This window comes from Diabrotica virgifera, chromosome 3, assembly GCF_917563875.1.
Source record: "Diabrotica virgifera virgifera chromosome 3, PGI_DIABVI_V3a".
Classification (NCBI taxonomy): domain Eukaryota; kingdom Metazoa; phylum Arthropoda; class Insecta; order Coleoptera; family Chrysomelidae; genus Diabrotica; species Diabrotica virgifera.
In genome coordinates this window covers 99,518,401-99,537,725 of record NC_065445.1, presented here as the reverse complement: position 1 = coordinate 99,537,725, position 19,325 = coordinate 99,518,401, and the positions used below count along the sequence as shown (strand labels likewise).

The following is a 19,325-nucleotide window of genomic DNA, read 5'->3' as shown; positions in this document are numbered from 1 at the left end:
TTTCTGCAAATTTCTGAAGCTATTTTCAATGCAGACATGACAGGGACATGCGCACGACAGAAGACTGTCTGATATTCGTTAAAACTTTTTTATATATTACCTTATAAAAAAATTAGAGGAAAAACCTAATGATAAGATATGAAATAAATTTAAATTAAGGTTTGACAATAGGAAAAAAACATGACCGTATGTTCTTTGCGAATGAATGCTATACTTTGCAATTTATGTGGTTTCTTATCCTAATACGAAATCTAATTCCTAACGAAATACCTAACTACAAAGATGAATTGGATTTTATAACGAATAAATGATAAAAATATCAATATATTACTTACTTGAAACAAGCAACACGCCGGCGGTATTATATTTCTTTTATGTGAATAAGTCTCCAGATATATTTAAGTTTGTTTTACTAGTTTTGGCATATGTCATTTGCTGATGTTCGATTTCCTTTTAGTTAGATTTAATTTCCAATTTCGCTTCAAATTCCGTCACTTAGATAAAGGCGGCGTGTTACCTTGACGAGTTCGAATATAACGAATGAATCATAAAAATATCAATATATTACTTACTTGAAACAAGAAACACGCCAGCGGTATTATATTTCTTTTATGTGAATAAATCCCCAGATATACTTAAGTTTGTTTTAGTAGTTTTGGCACATGTTATTGGCTGATGTTCGATTTCCTTTTAGTTAGATTTCATTTCCAATTTCGCTTCAAATTCCGTCACTTAGATAATGGCGGCGTGTTACCTTGACGAGTTCTTGACCAACTAAAGTTCCAATCGAGAAATCACTTTCGCTTCCACTACAAAGAGCTTGTCGCGCGTGAGCAGAGAAATGTCGTTTTAAAATCGATCGCGGGCGTATCACAAGGAATTTCTTGAGGGATATTATTAATGGAATTTTAATGGAATTAATTTAATTAGTAGCGTAACCGCTACATTATACTTAGATAATTCATGCAACTGGAAATGGCTTTGACATCAGATTAGCATGATTACCAGGACATTCAAATATCCCGGGTAACGAAGAAGCTGACACCCTAGCTAATATAGGAAGAAATTTGAACATACCAATGGCCATGCCCCTCGATGTTCAAGACATATTATATACTGACATTAAGTCTAAAGTGTACGATGAATTCAGAAATAAATGGAACATCCTAATCAGAATTAAAGACCATCAATACCGAAAATTACAACCTACCTTTCCTAAAAATAAATGGTTTGCCATTCTTCCATTCATAGATCGAAGACACATCACTACAATGTTACGTACAGGGCACTGTCTAACAAAAGAAAACTTGCATATGATGAACCTGACAGACAATCCCTATTGCGAATGTGGGTCCATAGAAAATCTTAATCACATATTTTTTGAATGCCCTATTAACTCCACTCCAAACTGGGATATCTACAATTTTTTCGCCAATAAAGGACTTCTAGCCCCGATAACAATATATTCAATTTAACATAACGTAGATGAAGAATCAATCAAAGCAATTATGAAGTTTCTTAGAATAAACAGAATAAAACTATAATGATCAACTAGCTACACCTTATTTCTTTTTCATGCTTATTACTAATAGATTGTGTTTGTTATTGCATAACACTCATATTTTCGCCATGGACATGAGCCAGTCAACGTCGCGACCGCCAACCTGATCGAGCTGGCCAAATTGCATAAAGCAAGGCCAATAACCAAGAAAGCAAGCAAGCAAACACCTTTGGAATTTTTAGTAATGCTAAACTAGAATTTTATCATTTATTTAATTTATTTATCAAAATCAGCTTAAACTCAAATAAAATTAGTATGATTGAATACGTATTCCCAATACCTTTCAAACGAGATATCACTTCCCATAAGGATACCATAAGGTATCTAAGAAGATAATTTATCTACAGGGGTCGGCATCAGTCAGGCAACAAATTTGCATCAAGAGAAAAAAATGCAGCGCCAAAATGAATTAATTACAAAAGGGATTCGAAAAAGGTTACTGTAAGTGTTCGAATTGATGTCCATCTTGATCAGGCAGGTCAGGCGAAGCATGTCAAGCTGTCCGCGAAGATTTTCAAATTCTCTTGAAACCACGTGGTTTTTGAGAAGGACCCACAGGAAGAAATCACAGGGTGTCAGGTCATATGAAGGTTTGGCCCACTCGACGATTCCTCGTCTACCTATCCATTCTCCAAAATGAACATTAAGGTTACTCCCGCACACATGCTACGTAGCTCAACGCCCACGTGCTATCATGACACCAACACAACTGTCTGAAGCACAAACATGCTTCATTTTAATCTTTTTCGGCAGCTTTGCCAGACTTATGAGCGTTGCCACACTTATGCCGATTTTTCGAAAGCGTTACCTGACTTAGTATGCCGACCATCGTATGTCTCAATTTACGGCAACAAATGTCTAATTTTTTTTCTAAAGATTCTCTTTTTGTACAGTAAAATATCTAAAGAACAGTAAGATTTTTCCTTTTAGTTACATTACACAGATTAACAAAAAAAAATCTAAATTTCGGACTATTTGACGAAACCATAGGACTATGAGGTTTTTGGGGTCGCTGATCACGAATCCGATATCCGCTGACCTCTATCACGTCAGGTAAAGGTCATTTCAAGGTCAAATTAAGATAAATCGACGGTCGCTCCAAAAAAGTAAATTAGGGGTTTTTGGGGTCAATGATGACGAATTCGGAGTCCGCTGAGCTCTACCACGTCTAGTTCAAGGTCATAAATCGATACAATTGCTCTGAAAACGTACGTTACACAAAACTACGGGGTCGCTGATCACAAAACTGCGATTCGTTGAGCTCTACCCAAATCCTCAAACTCAAGTCAACTCCTACACAAGTCCTTAAAACTGGTTTACCTTGAAAGGACCTTTACCTGACGTAGTAGAGCTCAACGAATCCCGGTTTTGTGATCAGCGACCCCAAAAAACCCCTAATATACGTTTTCAGAGCAATTGTGTCGATTTATCTTGATTTGACCTTGAAATGACCTTGAGCTGGACGTGATAGAGGTCAGTGGACCCCGGATTAATCATCAGCGACCCCAAAACCCCCGATATACTTTTTCAGAGCGACTGTCAATTTACCTTGATTTGACCTTGAAATGACCTTTGGGGCCGTTCAAGTATTACGTAAGGCAGGGGGGGGGGGGGGTAAAAATCTTCAAAAATTGAGTTACGCAATAGTTAAACGCTCATTAGAGTGCGTTACGTAGGGGGGAGAGGTCAAAAATCTTCCAAAATCGCGTTACGTAATACTTGAACGCTCCCAGTACATGACGTGATAGAGATCAGCGGACCCCGGATTCGTGATCAGCAACCCAAAAAACCCCCTAGTCATAATATGGTTTTTCAAATAGTCCGAAATTTAGTTTTTTTGTATACCTGTGTTATTTATTAAGGCTATCAGAGCAACAGTGGTCTAACCCCCAACCCACAATTTTACCAAAATGCCTTTACTACATTAAAGTTATCCCTTATTTAAATATTTTAAGATGCACAGTGGCGCAAGCAACCAATACCCCCCTTGCAAGATTTGTATAAAAATAAATTAATCTAAAGAATCAATTTTCAATCTAATAGCACACAAAATAATACCAAAAATATTACTCTACATCCCCCCAGATTGAAAACAATGGGAACCTTTTTTGGTTACACCTCCGAGGCTTCTAAAATTTGCAAACCATAACGGATGCTGAGACTAAAGTGATTGTAAATTATAAATTGTAAAATTCCCTCATCTTCTTTGGTCTCAGCATCCGTTATGGCTTGCAAATTTTAGAAGCCTCGGAGGTGTAACCAGAGAAGGTTCCCATTGTTTTCAATCTGGTGAAATATAGAGTAATATTTTTGGTATTATTTTGTGTGCTATTAGATTGAAACCTTAGTCACTTGCTAGCAGTTACCGCTAGGGCATCCCTGAATCCCTGCCATTTCGTTCGTTGCAATCCGTAACTGCACGCAGGGGTGCATCTAAACATTCCGTACATGTATTTGGAACCTAGGAGTTTTCTATTGGTTCGTTGCAGCACGCCGTCATGTTTTAACCAATAGGCGGCGAGGTCCCAAACGCATATACGGAATGTTATTCGGTTCCAAATTCATATACGGAATGTTAAATATTCGTACACCGAAAAAGATAAGTTTTTATTAGAGTCTGTTAAAAGGAGATTAATTTTAAAATACTTGTTACTGTATTATTAAATAAAAATAAAACAATTATAGTATTTGGAATGTTATTTGGTGCGAAATTCATATACGGAATGTTAAATATTCGTAGAACAAAAAGACGATTTTTATTAAAGCTAATTAAAATAAGACTGGTTTTTAATAGTATATTATGCAACGAGCATTTAATGATGGTCATTATGAAGCTAGCGGCGAGTTTCGTATAGAGTACGAGCTTCATAATGATAATTAAATGCAAGTTGTTTACACGATTTTTTCTATGATCATTCACAAAAAAATATATTCAAATTTATTAATTTTGTAACGCAAACAAATTAAGTAGTTTGTCAGTCTGACAGTTTGTTTACATATTGAGAACTGTCAAAGAATATGTATTTGATTCGCCATTGGTTAGGTACTGCGCGTGTGCCACCTTTATCGCGAATGTCATATCGCGATTCTATTGGTTAAAAATCTGTATCCTAATGAAAATATGTATCATAATGAAGTTCATTATGATACAGGTAGTGACATCATAATTGATATATTATAGTATGAGAATAGAAAAATTATTGTTAATGTATTATTAAAGATCCACAAGGAAAAAGGTTTTCCTGTAGTTGGCTGTATACCATATAATACAAAAAAACGAATAAAGTCCTTTATAAAAAGTCTATATTTAAAATCCCTAAAAAGGGCTACATCACAGAACTAGTTTTAGATTGATTGACCAATCATCATCAGTGCTTTCCTAAAATGAATATAACCTGATAAAATGATGCAAAGGTTTTAAAATTTTGACTACGTTTAAAAAAAGTCGTAGGTTATACCTACTCACGTGTCCTTACCATGCTAACCACCAAAATATAATATTACAAATTTTATTTACATATAATAAATAATTACAAATATTTTGGTGGTTAGCATGTAAGATCACGTGAGTATAACGTACAACTTTTTTTAACCGTAGTCAAAATTTTAAAACCTTTGCACCATTTTATAAGGTTATATTCATTTTAGGAAAGCACTGATGATGATTGGTCAACCAATCGAAAACTAGTTCTGTGATGTAGCCCTTTTTAGGGATTTTAAATATAAACCTTTTATAAAGGACTTTATTCGTTTTTTTGTATTATATGGTATACAGCCAACTACAGGAAAACCTTTTCCTTATGGATCTTTAATAATACATTAACAATAATTTTTCTATTCTCATACTATAATATATCAATTATGATTCATCAAGTCAATATATCAAGTCACCAGGGCCCCCGTAAGGGCTACTGGCGCCTGTGTGCAAAAAAGGATTTTGGCGCCCCTTACTTTACCTTTGAAGGTAAATAGTTTGGTAGGTGCTGGAAATAAGGCAACAAACTGAACTTTAGAACTCATAATAAGTTTTAATGAGTTTTCCTCGAAAAGTGCTTCATTTTTAGGATATTTTACGTAGAAATATTCGATCTGGAATTAGACGAATAAGAACGTATTTTTCATGAGCTTAAATTTTGGTTGTACCTACTAGGTCTATAGACTTTATGAATAAACCATTTTCTTCGTTTTTTATGACATACATTTTTGATACAGTTTGTTTTTCGATAAAATACTTAGTTTTTGAGTTATTTTCGAAAAACCGCCTAAAAACGTGCTTTTTTGTTGAAAAATAAACATATTTACTTGCAAATAACTTGAAAAGTATTGTTGTAGTTACGAAACTCTGTAGAACGGGCTTATTTTAAACTTATATTTTTTCAGCCCCGAGAAGGGGTAACTCTCATCCCCAAGCAAAAGCAACCCATGACACAAATACAATTTTGAAGTGAAGGGAAGTACAGCCTAAATCCAAATTTTCATGCAATTAGGTGGTGACCCTGAAAATTACACGGTATCGCCGTATTTCACGTTCATTTACATTCATTCGTAGTAATATATTATAATAATATATTATACAATAGAAAAATAAAATGTTAATAGTTATTTATGATATAAGTGTTAAAAGTACACGTTTAAGGCACGCATGTGAAAGTTTGCAGAATGAGCGATAGCGAGTTCTGCAATTCACATGAGTGCCTTAAAAATGTACTTTTTAACACGCATATCATACAATATTTTTTCTACAAACTTAATTACAGGACAATATCTACAAAAACTTTTACTTGAACTTGACTGACATTCCATTTTTATATTTTTTTGACGTTACATCAAAATTGAATATACGGTCAATACGAACTGCAGTGCCATAAAATTTTTAAAGCACTTGTGCCTTAAAGTAGCATTTTTAACGCTCGTATGGAGTGCTAAAAATTGCATTTTTAACACGGTTGTAGAACAAATAATTTAAAAATAAAATAATTAATAATAATTATTGTAGTAGCGATATTTTCCGAGACTTTGCTGTTGAAAATTCATTAATTACATCGCTAAAATTTATACCATCAAAAATTTCTTGTTCAATTGTTAATATTGCTAGGCCAGGCAATATTTCTTGAAGCATTGATCTTGAAGCATACAGATACAAGCAATGTCAAAAGAATTCTTAGTGAAATCCGTGAAATGCATACGTTTGAAAGGGTGGAGATTAAATTGTTTGCAAATACCTATATATTGTAAAATATTTAAGGGGTCAGTATCATCAAGTAATGAAAATAACTTTAACGCTTATTAGTTTTCAACACTTCTCATTTGTTTCGAGCTTCTATCATATGTGGTATAATCCATGTATAATATTAATATACGACATATGACACATGCTCGAAACAAATGAGAAGCGTTGAAAAGCCCCTATTTCAAAACAAATGATTGAAGTCTATATCCTTATTATCCTGCTCTGGCAGTCGTTCTTGAAGAACAAAACAACGTTTTAAAAGATCGCTGTCACTTAATTTAAATATGTTTGGTGTGTATTTATACCTAATTCTATTTGATTTCTTAACTTCTGTTTTAAAATTAATTTTTTTGCAATTTTTTTTTTCAATTTTTGACCTCATGTTTTGGCGCCCCTAAAGGATGGCGCCCGTGTGCATTGTACACTTTGCACATATGGTAACGGGGGCCCTGCAAGTCACTATAATGAACCTTATTATGATACAGATTTTCAATATGAAGTCAAATATATACGCTTTGACAGTTCTCAATATGTAAACAAACTGTCAGACTGACTAACTACTTAATTTGTTTGCGTTACAAAATTAATAAAGTTGAATATATTTTTTTTGTGATCATAGAAAAAATCGTGTATTAATTCAACTTGCATTTAATTATCATTATGAATAAATTTTTTTTGTGATCATAGAAAAAATCGGGTATTAATTCAACTTGCATTTAATTATCATTATGAAGCTCGTACTCTATACGAAACTCGCCGCTAGGCGGCTCGTTTCGTATCCCTTATACTCGCTTCATAATGACCATCATTAAATATACTATTAAAAATTTATAATAAAATGTATATAAAATAAAATGTATATAAAATGTATAATATACTATTAAAAACCAGTCTCATTTTAACTGGCTTTAATAAAAATCGTCTTTTTGTTCTACGAATATTTAACATACCGTATATGAATTTCGCACCAAATAACATTCCAAATACTATAGTTGTTTTATTTCTATTTAATAATACAGTAACAAGTATTTTAAAATTAATCTCCTTTTAACAGATTCTAATAAAAACTTATATTTTTCGGTGTACGAATATTTAACATTCCGTATATGAATTTGGAACCGAATAACATTCTGTATATGCGTTTGGGACCTCGCCGCCTATTGGTTAAAATATGACCGCGTGCTGCAACGAACCAATAGAAAACTCCTAGGTTCCAAATACATATACGGAATGTTTAGATGCCGCGGAGTTGTGTCCTGGTTCGGTCAGAGAGAGCAGCATATGTGCCTCCTGATGAGAGAATAATAAGTTTCATAACCGGCAGAGGTGCTTGCTGCACTCTCTGATTGGACTAGAATATAATGCGGCTGTAGTTTCGTGTTGCAACGAAACTGAAAATGGTTATTCATTTTTGATGAATTAATCTGTTATTATAACTCATTGTAGGTACTGTATTTGAAACACTTATCAGATGGAAAAAAGTGGAAAAGAAAGAACGAATTTTCATAATTTTCCCCACAGTCCATGATGCAGTGCTCTATGCTCTCGGAGCTGGCATATTTGGCAAGCCTGCAACAGAACCGTATAAACGAGTACAGGACGTTAAACTTGGCAGATCAATCCACCATATAAGATCAATGCACCATATATGAAATTTGTATCGTTCATTTATATGCAGATATACAATGGGGTGTTCCGAAAAGACCAAGTTTAAAAATGTCGATTTCTCCGGCTCTTTTCTAATGATAGAAGCCTATAAACTCTCAATTTTAAATTTCAGCCCAAAATGTTAACCCTAACCCTTGTCCCAAGTACCCCCAAAAATTTTTTTGGGGATTTCAAAGATTTTTAATTATTTTTAGTCTATACCTTTTTGTAAGAAATCAAACAAGTAAACTCACTTTTAAGCTTTATTTTAATATCTCCAGAAAAAAAAGTCATAGGCCATGTTAACAAGTTAAATATGGGGATTAAAATATAATAAATGTTACCCATTTTTCACGTTTGTTGGTCTTTCTCAAGATATTTTGAGTACCATGAAAATTATTCTCGTTAAAAAAAAACAACATATTTTTCTAACTAATTATACATCTGAATATAAAGGAATACTCAAAGATATTACAAATTAATTTAAATAATGGAGAATAGTAAATATATCAGTAAAAGTTTGTTTAAAGATTAATAAAAGTTGCCTTTCTGGAATCGGTAAAACACTTTCTGTGGTTTTAAGTAGGTATGTGTAACACACTTTGCTTGATTTTTTCATTTCGGACATTCCATTGCCCCTCACAAAAGATGACAAAAGGAAGAACAGTGTGTTACAAGTAGTGGAAAACCACAGAAAGTGTTCTACCGATTTCAGAAAGGCAACTTTGATTAATCTTTAAACAAACTTTTACTAATGTAGGATGTAGGTAGTTACTTTTTTTACTGTAGTTTACTGTAGTTTACTGATTTTCCATTTAATTCAATTTGTAACAGCTTTGTGAATTACTTCATATCCAAATGTATAATTAGTTAGAAACATGTGTTGTTTTTTAACGAGAATAATGTTCAGTTAGGTACTCAAGATATCTTGAGAAAGGCTAGGTAATAAACGTGAAAATGGGCAATCTTTATATTTTAATCCCCATATTAAACTTGTTATTATAGCCTATGATTTTTTTTTCTGAACATATAGGTAAGTAATGTAAAATAAAATTTAAAACTAATATAAGTTTACTTGTTTGTTTTCTTTAAAAAAATTTTTGGGGGGCTTGGGACAAGGGTTGTGGCTAACAGTTTGAGCTAAAATTTGAAATTGAGGGTTTAGAGGCCCATCACCAGAAAACAGCCGGGTAACGTTTGACATTTTTAAACTTTTGTTTTTTCGGAACTCCCTAATATACAATTATTATACCTAAATAGTTCATACATATTATTCAAATGAATAATAAATTATAATCTTAGTTCTACAGCTTCAAAAGAATTGATCTTGTGCAATTTTCTTGGATATTTTAAATCATTTGACAATAAATATATAAATGGTCCTTATTTTTGTCATTTATCTTATTTACTACACCCTACTCGTAATTTTTTCTGCCTAAAGCCTTCTACACCGTGGAACTAGACAGCATTGTAATTGCTCTAAACAACAGTAGAATAGACTACCGCTTTACAAAGTTAGTATTGTACCTTGTACCAGATTGCCACAATGCGTGTAAAACTACAGGATACCAACAAAAAATACATATCAAGCGAGGTGTTAGACAGGCCGACACTCTCTTACCTAATTATTTATAACGGTCCTCGAATACGCCTTTAAAATGCTAAAGGGGGAAAATGGAGGAATAAAAATAGATGGGGAAATGCTCAATCATCTACGTTTTGCCGACGAATAATATTATATTACTTATCATCGAAGATCTGGGTGAAGCACAAAAAATGCTACAAGAATTAGAAAACGTATGTTCAACAAACGATCTAAAAATCAACGTCAGTAAGACCAAATTTATGACAAATTTAGTTCCGAGTGAACACCTTATCATCCAAAATCAAATGGTCGAATTGACAGAAAAGTACGCATATCTCGGTCATGAAATTAGAATAAGCAAGGATAATCAAACCTGTTAATTTCAACAACGAATAACACTTGAATGGGCAGCGTATGATTTACTAAGAGACATCTTTAAGTGCAACATCCCCATAGCTATGAAACTGAAGACATTTGACCAATGCGTTTTTCCTATGATGACATAATGAACAGAAACTCTAACGCTCACAAAAACAACAGCACCAAAAATGCGAGTGGCACAAAGGCGCATGAAAAGACCGATTCTCGGCGTGACAAAAAAAAAGATAAAATAAGGAACCAAGACCTGAGGAAAAGAACAGGTATCACTGATGTTGTCGAATGCATAGCAAAGTTGAAATGGAATTGGGCAGACTAAAAGAATCAAGATGGACCAGAAAACTAATTGAGTGGCACTCAAGAGAAGACAAACGCAGCAGAGGACGACCACCAACACGCTGGATGTTAAGAAATTGCAACCAGATGCACAGAACCATGATCAGTGGCGAAAAATGGGAGAGACCTACGTCCAGCAGCGGATGGCAGAGGTGAACGGCTACTTCAGTTCGCCGTCAATATGGATCTTAGTATAATAAACACAACGGTGAAACGTCATCCGCGAAGACTGTCAACATGGATTTAGTCTGGAGAACGATACAAAAACCAAATAGATTGTCACTAAACGATGGAGGAGCTTAATTAACATGAAGAAAAAACAAGCTGCAAAGTGTGGTTGGGAGATCAAAATGTTACCAGCAGAATTCGGGATTAAGCTACACAGTATTAAGACAATTACAAATAAAAGACAAACATTGGTTCCAAAATACCCAGAAAATTTTAGGTCAAACTGGGGTAAACCGGGGTTCACCGACAAATTATTGCAATCACCGTACCGTAATATTGATATCCCATGCGAGCAAAGTCCTTCTTACCATCATCAATGACAGACTAAAATCAATCCTCTTACCACAAATTCCCCAAAGGACAATGCCGATTCGTCCCTGGAATGGGAACAAATAAATATGTACCTACCTATATTTTAATATTCGCCAAATTATGTTAGTCCATTGAAATGTTACATTTAGTGTGCATTTCTTAGAGGAGTCAATTTTATTTTTTTAATGTGTAGGGGGGTTCAGTAGAAGCTTAAGTTCAAGTTTTTGGGGTTGAGGCCCTTGTCCCCCGGCCGCCATCTTGGAAAAAGAGGTGCAAAGGGCTTTCGCGCTGTATCTCGTAAACTAGCTACCCTACAGAAAATTTAATTTTACATAAAATGAAATAAGAGAGCTACGCCAGGAGAATGTAACATTAAGAGAAGAAAACACGAAACTAAAACAGGCAGTTTATCAAATAGAAGAACGGCTTGAAAGTTTAGAAAATCAAAAAAGGCGGAAAAATATAATTATACAGGGATTGAACATAGATACAAATGGGCCAGATATCCTAAAACATGCAATGAAAAATTTAATGCAGAAAGAATTAGAAGTAGATGTACAAATAGAGAAGGCTCTGAAGTTAGGAGAAAAAGTTTGTCTGGTTGAGCTTGAAAAGGAAGAAGATAAAAGAAAAATTATGCGAAACAAAACCAAATTGAGAAATCGAGAAGAAGGTCTAGTTTATATCAACGATGACCTATCAAAGAACGACAGAATTGTACAGAAACGTGTCAGACAAAAAGCGCAAGAACTAAGAAAGGAAGGGAGAAAAGTGAAAGTAGGGTATAAGAAAATATATGCCGATCATGAAATATGGCGCTGGGATGGAATGAACCAAACGTTGGTGGTAGAGACCAAAGCAAAAAACTAAGCAATAGCAATGAAAGGAAACAAATGACGACGAAAAATGCAAAGAATAGGATTACGAACTATGGAAATAAAACAAATCAAGACAGCAATAAAAAAGAAAAGCGGAAAAATGACAAGATACAGTTTGCAACAGAGATAAATAAGACGGAAACGACGCAGGCAATGGACAAGGCAATAAGTAAAGATAACAAAAAGAAAACTAAAGTCAACTTGGGTACATGGAATGTAAGAGGCACATACGAAACAGGAAAACTCAAAGAATTAATTAGAGAAATTAAAAGATATAATGTAGAAATAATAGCTTTACAAGAGACAAAACAATTGGAAACAGAAATAGTAGAAATAGAAGACGTGGTATTTTTTAAAAGCGGGGGAGAAACCAGAAGGTTAGGAACAGGTTTTATAATACAGCGAAAATGGAAGGAAAGAGTAATGGCATTCCAATCAATATCAGATAGACTATGCACAATAAGATTAAAAGGGGACAAACGAAACATAAGTATAATAAATGTACACGCACCGATTGAAGATGCCACAGAAGAAGAAAAAGATGAATTCTACGAGCAATTGGAAAGAGAATATGATAAATTACCAGTGTTTGACATCAAAATAATAATGGGAGACTGCAACGCCAAAGTAGGAAGAGAGAATATATACGAACACATAATAGGGAAATATAGTAAGCATGAGGTGTCGAACGATAATGGCCAAAGAATAATAGGCTTTGCAACAGAAAGGCAAATGGTGATACGAAGCACACAATTACGCCGAAAAGATATATATAAAGGAACGTGGATTTCCCCTGATAAGAAGACAGTAAATCAGATAGACCATGTTTTAATAGAGAAGAAGCATGCAAACAACGTAATAAATGTAAAGAGCATGAGAGGAGCGGACTGTAACTCTGACCACTACCTGGTGAGAGCAGAATATAAAATCGAGCATAACATAAAGCGAAACAATAAAACAACAGAAAAAATTGGAAAACAATTTAACATAGGACTACTAAAAGATAACAACACAGAAGAAGTATGAACAGGGAATAACCAACAGACTAATCAGGGAACAAGAAACGTCAAGCCCAGACAAACAATGGCAAAATATCAAAGAAGCAATCTTGGACACAAGTAAAGCAATCCTAGCGAAAACCAAAAGAAAACACAAAACAAAAGATTGGTATGATGAAGAATGTCAAGAAGTAGCAGAAGCAATAAGAAAAGTAAGACTCAAAAATCTCACAAATGACGAAGAAAGCACTAGAGAAGAATACAGAGAATTGAGAAAAATCATGAAAAGAAAATGTAGAAGCAAAAAGAGAAAATACAACGAGAACAAACTGAAAGAAATAGAAGAAAAATTTCAAAAAAAAGAAATAAGATCATTCTACCAGGAAGCAAAAAAAAATGGAAAGAGGATATCAAAAAAACAACCCATATATGAGAGATGATAAAGGGATGTTGCTAAATGAGCCTGAAAAAATAATGGAAAACTGGCAAAACTATTTCACAGAACTGATAAATAAGAGCGAAGTACAAAAGGAAACAAACCACGAAATTGAAGATGATCAGATAGCAATAGAAATACCCACAGAACAAGAAATAAAGAACGAAATAAAGAGCTTGAAAAATAACAAAAGCCCAGGAATAACAGAAATATCGGCCGAAATGATAAAATCAGGAGGGAAAAGACTACAGAAAGAGATATATGACCTGATAAAAAGAATATGGGAAGAAGAAAAAATGCCAGAAGAGTGGACCATAGCAAGAATATGCCCTATACATAAAAAAGGTGATAGAATGCGATGCGAAAACTACAGAGGCATCGCACTATTAGAAACAGTTTACAAAATCTTGGCACAAAGTATAAGAAAAAGGCTAAGTCATTATTCGGAAAAAATACTGGGGGAATACCAGGCAGGTTTTAGAAACAACAGATCAACGACTGACCAAATATTTGCCTTAAAAGAAATACAGACTACCTGTTACGAACATAAAACAGTACTATATGCTTTGTTCATAGACTTTAAGCAGGCTTACGACACAGTAAATAGACAGCAGATGTACGAACTGATGAAAGAATTGGGGATACCAAGTAAAATTGTCAGGATGATAAAGATGACGATGGAAAACACAACAAACGAAATAGCTTGGAAAGGGTATACATCCAAAAAGTTTGAAACCAAGGAAGGATTACGACAAGGAGACCCACTATCAACAATGGCATTCAATCTAACATTGGAAGGAATAATCAGGAAAAGCAGAATAAACATGCAAGAAACGATATTTAAAACCGGCCACCAATGCATAGCATTTGCAGATGATCTGACGCTATTAGCAACAAGCAAAAAAGAACTACAAAAGTTAATGAAAAACATAATAACAGAAGCCAAAAAATTCGGACTTAAAATAAATGAAGAAAAGACAAAATATATGATAATGGGAGAGATCCAAAAAGAAAAAGAGAATAACATCATAGTACAAATAGATGGAGAAAAAACATACTCGTTTAAAAGAGCCAAAGAAATTATTTACCTGGGAGCCAAAATAGATGAAAATGGTCATGAAGAAGGGGAGATAAAGGCAAGAATAGCTAAAGGAAATAAAAAATATGGAGCATTACGCACATTATTGAAATCCAAATACGTATCAAGAAAAACAAAAATAAGAATTTATAAGACTGTTATCAGACCTACAGTAACATACGCAAGCGAAACATGGGTGCTCAAAAAGTCAGAAACAGACCTGTTAGAAAGATGGGAGAGAAAAATGCAAAGAGCAATATATGGAGGTGTAAAAATAGAAGGTCAGTGGAGAAGAAGAACCAATAAAGAATTGGAAGAACTATATCAAGAGCCAACGATTACGACGACGATCAAAGCACAGAGAATACGATACTTGGGGCACATAGAGAGAATGGGAAGTAAACGAATGCCAAAAATGGTACTTTCACGAAGACCAATACAAAAGAGGAGGAAAGGCAGGCCAAGGAAAAGATGGAAGGACAGTGTATATGAAGACTTGAAGAAAAGTAACATTGAGAGGTGGAAAGAACTAGCATTGGACAGAAGGAGATGGAGAGAGGTTGTGAAGGAGTGTATAAAAAGACTGAAGTGTATTTAAATAAAATTTATAAGTTATGTAAGTTATATTAAGTTATTTACTATATTATTTATGTAATCAGAAATGTAAACATTTTAGCCCTAGGCCTACAAGGCCTGTTGCGCTTAATAAATAAATAAAATGAAGAAAATTAAATTTTCTACAATTTTATATGTATTACTTCTTTTTATCGTAAAATACCAACAAAAAAGTTATAAACAAAAATAAGAGAAAATTTTGTAAGAAATTTCTTTTGGAGGTTATAACTTTTTTTACGTTCATTTCATAATAAAATAACATCATAGCGATTTTGTAGAGGATTTTTCAATAAACAATTTTCACTATAAAGTTGTTTAATTTTATTTATTATCTAGGTTTTACAGCGCTCCAAACTTGACCAGATTCTCGAATTCTCGTAGAAAAATAATGCTTTTCTATCTATACAGGGTGTAACAAAAATACAGGTCATAAATTTAATCAAAAATTTTGGGACCAAAAATAATTCGATTGAACTTAACCTACCTTAGTACAAATGTGCACATAAAAAAAGTTACAGCCCATTTAATTTACAAAATAAAAATCGATTTTTTCGAATGTATCAAAAACTATTGGAGATTTTTTATTAAAAATGGACATGTGGCATTATTATGGCAGTAGCATCTTAAAAAAAAATTATAGTGAAAGGACATCGCACACATCTTATGGAAAATATAATGTCACTCAAATTCAATAAAATTTATACGAATAGATTCGTTTTAAATTAACGCTCAAATCTTATCATTGCGCCAACTCTTAATTATGATTAATTACGGCGCAAATTGCAATTAAAGTTTATCGAAATCAAATTTTTTAGTCAGTAAAAGTGTCAGTTACAATCACTATTGCTCTGGGTGCTATTCAAAAGAGCTTAAACCCCGCTGGGCCTAAGCGGATTAGTGAAACTAATCCGCTGATTTATGGAGTACCGACAATTTGGGTATTATAAAATATTTTTCTCTCTCCATTTGATTTCAGATTTATTTATATCAATTTCTGCTCTTATTATTGAAAATATGGAGTTGGCGCAATGATAAGATTTGACCGTTAATTTAAAACGAATCTATTCGTATAAATTTTATTGAATTTGAGTGACATTATATTTTCCATAAGATGTGTGCGATGTCCTTTGGACACCCCATAAAAATTTTATGGGGGATTTGTTCCTTTATACCCCCGCAAACTTTTGTGTACGTTCCAATTAAATTATTATTGTAGTACCATTATTTAAACACAATATTTTTAAAACTTTTTTGTCTCTTAGTACTTTTTCGAAAAATCAGTTTTTTTCGAGATATTTCGAATATTTGTCAAATCCACCACATATTTGTATATGGTTAAGTACGATTATGGAGACTTGGTAATAATATGAACATTTATTTATGATTTGCATTTTTAGGGATATTTTGAACCATGTTAAAAAAGAAGTCACATCTCGATAAAAGGTGCCTTTTCGAAAAAATACAAAGAGGCAAAAAAGTTTTAAAAACACTGTGTTTCTAATGGTACCGCAGTTATATTTTAATTGGAACGTACACACACATTTGGGGGGTTTAAAAGAACAAAACCCCCATAAAATTTTTATGTAAACATATTGAAAAATAAGCCTCAACTCGATAAAAACTGCATTATCGAAAAAATACTAAGAGCCAAAAAAGTTTTAATAACATTGAGTTTAACTAATGGTACCACAATAATAATTTAATTGAGACGTACACAAAAGTTTGGGAGGGTTTAAGGGAACAAAATCCCCATAAAATTTTTATGGGGTGCAAAAATTTCACTATAATTTTTCTTTAAGATGTTCCTGCCATAAAAATGCCACATGTCAATTTTCAATAAAAAATCTCCAATAGTTTTCGATTTTCATTTTGTAATTTCAAAGGGCTGTAACTTTTTTATGTGCATATTTGTACTAAGGTAAGTTAGGTTCATTCGAACTATTTTTGGTCCCAGAATGTGATTTAATTTATGACCTGTATTTTTGGTACACCCTGTTTATGAGACGAGCGGCATTAACCGTTATGCCAACCACGAAAATCAAATTTAAGGTGAATGATCAATTTTGGTCTATTTTTATGTTTTCGAGGTCGCTGAATCCGAATATGAAGCTTATTTTTATCTGGAGTTGGTGGAACATGTTAAAAAAAATAAATTTTATACAAAAATGCCAAAAATCAATTTTGATGATTTTTCAAATTTACCTCGCTGTATCTTTGGTCGCTGTAAATATTTCCCTTTAAAAAATTTACTGTGTCATCTTTGAAGTTGTTAAAAAACTAAAAAAGGAGTTGTTAATTTATTAACATTTTGTCATTATATTTCGTTAGTTTCATGTTTACTTAAAAAAGTTGAGTGACAAACTTTTTTTTATAATTTTAACCAACACAACAATAAAATATAGTTCATGAAGAAGTTTTTTGGAAAATTTTAAGTCAAAATAAATAGGAAAAAAGTTATGTTACTTCATAGACAAGCGGCACACCCCAAAAAACGCTTATATCTCGAGATCCTGACCACGGTGTGGTGAATGGCTAATTTTTATCATACTTTATGATTTTGATATCAAAAATCGTTTTTTTTTGCTCTGCTTAAGAATTTTGCATTTTGCGGTTGCGTCATTCTTCTTCTGAAGCGGCGAATTTGTCCTCAAACAACTTCTTGGGCCTTTTCTATATATGCTTAGAGTTGTAAGTTTTATAGTGGGAAGAAAGGTCAAAAACAGATTAATAATAGCATAGGAATGTTAAAATCATAATAAATTGTATGAATAAAAAATATATATAGATAGAAAAGTAAGCCCAACTTTTGTTTTTATTGTATCCCTATGAGCATTCGAGAATCTGGTCAAGTTTGGAGCGCTGTAAAACCTATATAAATAAATAGAATTAAACAACTTTATAGTGAAAATTGTTCGCTGAAAAACTTTCTACAAAATTGCTAAAATGTTATTTTATTTTAAAATGAACTGAAAAAAAAAGAACATCCAAAAGGAAACTTGTTAAAACAAATTTACATATTTTTGGTTATATCTTTTTTGTTGGTCACTTGACGATAAAAAGTAATAGAAACAAAATTGTGGAAAATTTAATTTGTCATATTTTATGTTTAATTAGATTTTCCGTAGGGTTGGTAGTTTACGAGATATAGCGCGAAACCCCTTTGCACCCCATTTCCAAGATGGCGGCCGGGGGACAAGGATGGCGACCCCAAAAACTTGAAATAAAATTGACTCCTCTAATAAATGCAAGGTACGGCCTAAAAAATGTACCTAACATTTTAATGGACTATGTATACAAAAATCCTGAGGGTTTAACCCTTGCAGGACCAACCTTTTATTAGAAACACCGAGGACCAAGGAGGGTCAATAAATGTCCACACATAAATTAATCAAAAGCGTGCTTCTTTATTTAACCTAATTTAAGAATTACACTTTTATATTATTCCTAGGCGTTAATGGAACAGTTAAAAGATACGAATTTATAATTTACCCGGAGTCTTTGGCTTCAGTGGAATTGGCATCACCGTAGGATACAGAAACATTATTATTGACTTCTTGCTGTGCTTACCGCATACATACTTGCATTTTGAACAAACTATGGTTGTTTTTGCCCTCTTATTGGCCTTTTTTTCTTTTAGATTTTGCTAATTTGACACATGAATGATATCGTCCCTTTCCATTTTGGGATGGTGTTGAAGGTATTCAAGGGGATTATTTATATTCCACTGTCAAGTTTGTACAGGAATTATATTAGCATCCCAAAAGCAATTCATATCCATTTAATTTTTAAAGGTCTAAAAACAAACATTACTATTAGCCCAGTAAATGAACGGAAAATTCGGCGATACCGTGTAATTTTCAGGGGTAACTCCGAATTGCCTGAAAATTTGGATTTAGGTTCTACTTACCCTCCACTTCAAAGTTGAAATTGTGCCGTTGGTTGCTTTTACTTGAGGGGTGACAGTCACTCCTTCTCGGGGGTGAAAAAACTTATATTCAAGATAATACCGGAAATGCATAAATTGACTGATTTTAAGCAACTTT

General features: G+C 33.3%; 2 protein-coding genes across 2 annotated transcripts in view; one reads left to right on the top strand and one right to left on the bottom strand.

The window, feature by feature from the left end:
* Nucleotides 1-9,824, top strand: part of LOC126881214 (prestin-like) — a 117,704-nt gene extending 107,880 nt beyond the window's left edge. Inside the window, exon 13 of the mRNA XM_050645325.1 lies at nucleotides 8,238-9,824. Coding sequence (XP_050501282.1) covers nucleotides 8,238-8,443 — 206 coding nt within the window. The 3' untranslated portion in view covers nucleotides 8,444-9,824. The remainder of the gene's footprint in view (nucleotides 1-8,237) is intronic.
* LOC126881218 (farnesol dehydrogenase-like) overlaps nucleotides 1-19,325 on the bottom strand; it is a 378,698-nt gene that overhangs the window by 129,854 nt on the left and 229,519 nt on the right. The window lies entirely within an intron of this gene.